Source organism: Myotis lucifugus, unplaced genomic scaffold (genome assembly GCF_000147115.1).
Source record: "Myotis lucifugus unplaced genomic scaffold, Myoluc2.0 scaffold_725, whole genome shotgun sequence".
Lineage (NCBI taxonomy): Eukaryota > Metazoa > Chordata > Mammalia > Chiroptera > Vespertilionidae > Myotis > Myotis lucifugus.
The window spans coordinates 308,178-315,270 of NW_005871773.1; the positions used below are offsets into that span (position 1 = coordinate 308,178).

Sequence of the window (7,093 nt, forward strand, 5' to 3'; positions counted from 1 at the left end):
TGCAGCCTCTCCCAGTCCGGGACCCCTTGAGGGATTTCCAACTGCCAACTTAGGTCAGCTATAGTGCTTACATGGAGGCTCCCACCACCCCCCTGTGCTCGGCAGCTGTGAGCCTGGCTTTTGGCTCAGCCGCGCTCTCCCTGTGGGAGTGCACTGACCACCGGTGGACAGCTCCTGCCATGAGCATTCTCCCCAGGTAGTCAGTGGATGTCATAGAGACCAGTCCTTCTGCCGTTTGGTCGATTTGCATATTAGCCATTTATTATATTGATTGACTCAATGCTCTACTTTTCTGTGGCATGACTATTCTTTTGTTTCTTTCATACAGTTTTACTGATTTCAGAGAGTAAGAGAGAGGGAGAGAAAGAGAAAGATCAATGATGACAGAGAATCACGGATTGGTTCCCTCCTGCATGCCCCCTCCTGGGTATCAAGACTGTAACCCGGGCATGTGCCATGACTGGGAATCGAATCGACATCTCCTGGTTCCTAGGTTTAAGCTAAACAACTGAGCCATGCCAGCCGGGCTCTTTTCATTTCTTTTCTTTTCTTTTCTTTTCTTTCTTTTCTTTTCTTTTCTTTTCTTTTCTATTCTTCTCTTTCTTTTTTTTTCTTGTCTTTCCTTTTCTTTTTTTCTTAATTAAAACTTTGTAGTTGGTTAAACTTTTCTTTTTGTCCTGACAACACCACCTTCTTTCTGATCATCTCAGAGGGAACTCACAAACCATAGAACAACCCACCCGGTGAAAATGATATGCTTTACCTTTAACAGCTGGCAGAGGAACAAAGTTAAAGTCTCCGTCCAGGTGGGCTTCTTAACAGCGGTCTTGCTTCTGAGGTGCTGGTGAGAGAGGCAAGATCAAAATATTCAGGGACAGAGAGATACCTGGGATAGCTGATCGGGCACACAGGAAGCAAAGTGACAGGTGAAACAGCAAGTAGGATTCCTAAGGTCTCATTACATCACTTATAGAATGATCTCTCCCTTACCTAAACCTCAGCCATGACCTTGGCAAGAGCTGTATAGTTTTGCTGCTAAACTCACTTCAGTCCACAATGTCCAAATTCCTCTCTCAGGTCAGACTCCATCCCCAATCCTTCCTCCTCCTCCTCCCATCCTTCTTTTTCTTACCTGTTCTTCTTGCAGTGATGGCAAAGCACTGTTCCTCATTCCTTTCCTCTGTATCTGGTCTCTGCTTCCCCCTGTCACCTGCAGAAGAAAGAACATGACCATGATACACATATTCCCAGGAGTCCATGTACCAGGAATGTGTCTAGAAAAGACAAGGTTCCCCTGACTCACACCCCAGAAACCAGTCCCGTGAGAAAGGTGGTGGTGAGGAAGGAAAGAGGTTTATTCAGGTGCTGGCAACCTGAGAAGATGGGGGAAGCTCGTCCCAAAACCTATCTGCACATCGCAGTCGAGGCAGAGGCTTTTATAAGGAGGGAGAGGCCAAACAGAGCAAAGAGGTCGGGGGGCAGTGCTTGAGAAGTTCTGTACATGACTACAGGCACAGTCCAATCTGATAAGGATCTTGCAAGTGGTCAGGTGTCGGTCCAGTGTGCGTCATCCAATACTTTGTCCTCCTGGTTCTAAGGTTGAAGATCATCACATCTCCCAGAACTGGAAAGGTCAGAGTTCATATCCTCTAAAATTAGTTCTTTGGATTTTTATACAAACAGGCTGTTTATCTACAAGGTTCATTATTAGTCAGAGTCTGCATTTACAGGAACAATGTGGAAAGAATGGTGAGGTGAGTTGTAATTCCCATGAATTACAAGAATTCATGTAATTACTGTGACATGAATGCTGAGATGCTTTGTTCTTCTTTAAGGCGTTTCCACCCTTTGAAAAAGTCAAATAGGCCCTAGCCAGTTTGGCTCAGTGGATAGAGTGTCGGCCTTCGAACTGAAGGGTCCGGGATTTGATTCCCAGTCAAGGGCACATGCCCAGATTTTGGGCTTGATCTCCAGGGCGGGACTTGCAGGAGGCAGCCTATCCATGATTCTCTCATCATGGATGTTTCTTACTCTCTCCCTCTCCCTTCCTCTCTGAAATCAATGAAAATATATTTGTAAAAAAAAGGCTGACCCTCTATCCACAGTGCCAAACCAGCTCAGGCGCTCGGTCGTCTTTAAATGACTACCCACCTGGTATGTTAAACCAAAAGAAATAATAAACTATTTTAAAACAATGTGCATTTAATCTGAATGCAACACTTGCTTAATATTTTTTAAATGATTTTATTGACTTAGAGAGGAAGGGAGAGAGGGAGAGAAACATCCATGATGATTGAGAATCACGGATCGGCCGCCTCCCGCACGCCCCCTACTGGCGATTGAGTCCGCAACCTGGACATGTGCCCTTGACCAGGAATGGAACAGGACCTTCTGGTTGATAGGTTGATGCTCAACCACTGAGCCACGCCGGCCGGGCCGGTAGTGCAATATTTTAAATATGAGAAACGCATCTTGGAAATACGTCCCTCACGCACCCCAGTCCTCAGCCTTAAAGGTGACAATTGGCATTTGCAAACACTTTCCTTCAAGAGGAGAATTTAATCATCAGTCAGTGATCTCTTTAATGCAACCATGGATTTCCTGAAATTGATTCTGGGGCTCCCCTTGGGCCCCCCTAAGCCGCCTCTGTATGGTGTGATGGTAGATGAATTTTATGATCGCTGGGCTTTGTTTGGGGCTGTTTAGTGCTAAACACAATTAAAAACCCAAATGCATCCAGATTTAGATGCTATAGCCACACACAGAGCCGTCTGGAGCCCTCAGGAGACGAGCCCTGGCATCCCTGGTAATTTCTCAAAGGAAAGAGATGATCAGCATAAAACACCCCTATCCCCAAACATTTGTTCTTTTTTTAGAGAGGGTCGTATTGGTTGACGAAGCTCAGGAGATCAAACAATGAGAACGCTGGTCATTGAAATGAAAACTATTTCCAGTGATGTCTTGGAGCCTTGTCTACCGGGGCTGAGCTAATATTTTCATTCTTAAGGTCTTTTTCTTTGTTTTTCTCTGTTTAATAGATTTTTACTAGAGGCCCGGTGCACAAATTCATGCACCAGTGTGGTGCCTTGGCCTGGCCTGCGGGGATCGGCCTAAACTGGCTCTCTGACATCCCCCGAGGTGTCCCAGATGACAAGAGGGCACAGGCCAGGCCATGGGACCCACTGGCATACGATCGGGGCCGGGGTGGGATGTGGGAGGTTGGCCAGCTGGGGCGGGACCATGGGAGGGCTCCAGAGCGAGTGCAGTATGTCTCACTCAGTCCGATCAGCCAGACCCCAGCAGTAAGTTACCTACCAGTCTGAATGTCTAGTCCCTGATGGTCAATGCATGGCATAGTGAGCAGTTGAGCAACCTTAGTATATCATTTGCATATTACGCTTTGATTGGTTGAACAGATGACCGGTCGACTGGACACTTAGCATATTAGGCTTTTAATATACAGGATTGATTTCATAAATGAAGGGAGCGAGAAACATCAATGATGAGAGAGAATCATACATTAGGTGCCTCTGCACGCCCCCTACTGGGGATCGACCCCACAACCAGAGCATGTGCCCTTGACCAGAATCGAATCTAGGACCTTCCAGAGTCCACAGTCCAACCCTCTATCCACTGAGCCAAACAAACGAGGGCTCATTGGTTAATTCTTGTCTGTGCCCTGACGAGGAATTGAACCGTGACCTCAGAGTTCACAGGTCCTCCCTCAACCACTGAGAAAGACCAGCTTGGATGAAAATGCTTTTATTGATTTGAGAGAGAGGGAGAGAGACAGAGAGAAACAGAGAGACAGAGAGACAGAGAGAAAGGGGGAGAAGACGAACAAGAACAAGAACAAGAAGAAAGACAGAGAAAGAGAGAGAGAGAAAGAGAGAGAGAGAGAGAGAAAGAGAGAGAGAGAGAGAGACATCAATGTGCCCTCGCACCAGGGGATAACCCATAGAACAATGGAGCTTAGTAAAAAGGTGAACAGAACTATACACGTCCCACCAGCAGCCCAGCAGGACTGGGGCTCAGGTTGACAAGAGCCAGTGACCCCATCACATGTCCTACGAGTCGTCCATTAGCTCAAGGATCATTTCCTCTATGCCATCCTCCTTTACATGGTGCACGATGCGCCAGAACCGGCCCTTGGAGTCCTCGTACAGGCTGCCATGCAGGAGCGTCCACCTCGAAGGCATGTTGCTCGAGGTCGGCCGGCTTGTGTCGAGTGCGATATCCCCAACTGGGCTGTCGTCCTGCACCAACCGTACTTGCAGGTCACCTCCTATCTCCACGACGACATGCACCCACGTGCGCTGTTTCTCGTCCTCATACACCGAGTGCTCACGGATCCTCAGGCAGATGGGGTGCGAGTTGACATGCACCTTCGACGGGAGCTCGGCCATGACCCCTCTGAGGTACAAGGAGCAACAGCCACAGCTTCTCAGAGTCTCTCGCTACTTCGGTCCTGGTATCGAAAGACAAGGGAGGGGGTCTCCAATCGAATTTTACCTCTGCTTTTATCTATATGGATTTTACAGTTGTGTTTGTGGTTGCCTTTGGTTTATTTTGCAAATTTATGAATCTCAACTTTTTAATCTTTTTTATTTTATTTTTTTAAATCTTTATTGTTCAGATTACATTTGTTCCTCTTTTTTCCCCCCCATAACTCCCCTCCTCCCAGTTCCCGCCCCACCCTCCGCCCTCACTCCCCACCCACTGTCCTCCTCCATAGGTGCACGATTTTTGTCCAGTCTCTTCCCGCATCTCCCATTCCCCTTTCCCCCCCCCCCAAGAATAGTCTGTCCATTCCCTTTCTATGTCCCTGATTCATTATAATCACCAGTTCATTCTGTACATCAGATTATTTATTCACTTGATTCTTAGATTCACTTGTTGATAGATGCATGTTTGTTGTTCACTATTTGTATCTTTACCTTTTTCTTCTTCCTCTTCTTAAAGGATACCTTTCAGCATTTCGTATAATACTGGTTTAGTGGTGATGAACTCCTTTAGCTTTTCCTTATCTGTGAAGCTCTTTATCTGACCTTCAATTCTGAATGATAGCTTTGCTGGATAAAGTAATCTTGGTTGTAGGTTCTTGGTATTCATCACTTTGAATATTTCTTGCCACTCTCTTCTGGCCTGCAAAGTTTCTGTTGAGAAATCAGCTGACAGTTGTATGGGTATTCCCTTGTAGGTAACTGAGTTTCTTTCTCTTGCTGCTTTTAAGATTCTCTCTTTGTCTTTTGCTCTTGGCATTTTAATGATGATGTGTCTTGGTGTGGTCCTCTTTGGATTCCTTTTGTTTGGGGTTCTCTTCGCTTCCTGGACCTGTAAGTCTATTTCTTTCACCAGGTGGGGGAAGTTTTCTGTCATTATTTCTTCAAATAGGTTTTCAATATCTTGCTCTCTCTCATCTTCTGGTACCCCTATAATTCTGATGTTGGTACGTTTGAAGCTGTCCCAGAGGCTCCTTACACTATCTTCATATTTTTGGGTTCTTTTTTCATTTTGCTTTTCTGGTTGGGTGTTTCTCGCTTCTTCGCATTTCAAATCTTTGACTTGATTCTTGCCCTCCTCTGGTCTGCTGTTGGGAGTCTGTATAATATTCTTTATTTCAGTCAGTGTATGCTTACTTTCTAGATGGTCCTTTATCACACCATCGAGGGTCTCATTAGATTTCCTGTGCATCTCATCAAGTTTATCGACAGACTCTAGAAGCCTCTTGAGAGACCTCAAAAGTGTGGTTCTGAACTCAATATCCTCCCTTGATAGTTTTGTCCTGTTTCTTTGTCTCCGCATTTTTTTACGCGTTCTTGGTACACCCCCTAGTAGTCTTTGTGCGCAGTCTTGTTGTAGTTAAGCCCTGATTGTTGTAGTTAATACTAGAGGGATTTGACCACCAGGCTGACCGGCTGTGAGAATCAGCTGTGTGGAAAACTTCTGTCCTCTGGGGAGGTGCTGATCTAGCCTTTGCCTGAGGCGATCCAGCAAATGGCTCTGCGCAGGGCTTGGGCGGGGCGGGATCAACAGGGCGGGTGGAGTGAGCAGTTATGGCTGCTCTCAGTCCCGGTCCTAGAGGCTCTGCTTCTCAGAACCCCGGACGCCACTGCAAACCTCGGAGAGAAGGCTGCCCTCACGTTTCAACTGATGCTGGACAATCCCGCTTCTCCCGTCTGAGTCTGAGTCCCTAGAGACTCGCCCGGATCTGGAACCCAGAGTCTGAGACTCCCTCCTGATTGAAAACGACAACCGCGCCCTCAGCCACCAGCCCGCTTTGCGCGCGCACCTCAGTACTTTTATATTTTCCACACTGCGCCTCTTCTGAGCTTCGGTATGCTGTTCTCTTTCCTTCTAGTTGAAGAGTCTCTCCTCAGCCAGCTTTCCTGTGGTTCTGGGTGATGTCTGTTCCGTCTTTTAGTTGTATTTTTGAAGTGGTTGTTTGCGGCAGCAGTCTCCGGTGTTTACCTATGCCGCCATCTTGGTTATTCCCTGCTCAACTTTTTAATCTTTTTTAGCTTTAGATCTTTCTTCTAGAACAAACTGTACAAAACATACTTGAAGTATAATGTGACTCTGTGAAGGTAACATGGTCCTATAGAATTTTTAAAACATTTTTAAAATGACAGTTGACATACAACCTTAGGTTCATTTCAGGGGTACACCCCAATGATTAGACTTTATATAATGGACCAAGAAATCATGCAATTAATCTCATACTCATCTGACACCATACACCATTATTATAATATTACTTGAGGCTCAGTGAACCAAATACATGCACTTGGGGTGGGTCCCTCAGTCTGCACCGTGGCCTCTCCCATTCCGGGACCCTTTGAGGGATGTCCAACTGACAGTTTTGGCCCACTTAAGTACTGCCATGGAGGCTCCCACCACCCCCCTGTGCTCGGCAGCTGTTAGCCTGGCTTTTAGATGAGCGGCGCTCCCCCTGTGGGAGCCCACTGACCACCACCTGTGGATAGCTCCTGCCATGAGCATCTGCCCCCGGTGGTCAGTGTGTGTCATAGCGACCAGTTGTTCTGCCGTTTGGTCGATTTGCATATTAGCCTTTTATTATATAGGATTGACT

General features: G+C 46.6%; 1 protein-coding gene across 1 annotated transcript; it reads right to left on the reverse strand.

Annotated features, from left to right (window-relative positions):
* Nucleotides 1–4,067: 4,067 nt before the first annotated feature.
* Nucleotides 4,068–4,406, reverse strand: LOC102429472 (protein p13 MTCP-1-like). Its single transcript, XM_006105796.1, has one exon. It carries the CDS (start codon nt 4,404–4,406, stop codon nt 4,068–4,070), a length of 339 nt encoding a protein of 112 aa, XP_006105858.1.
* Nucleotides 4,407–7,093: the final 2,687 nt, after the last annotated feature.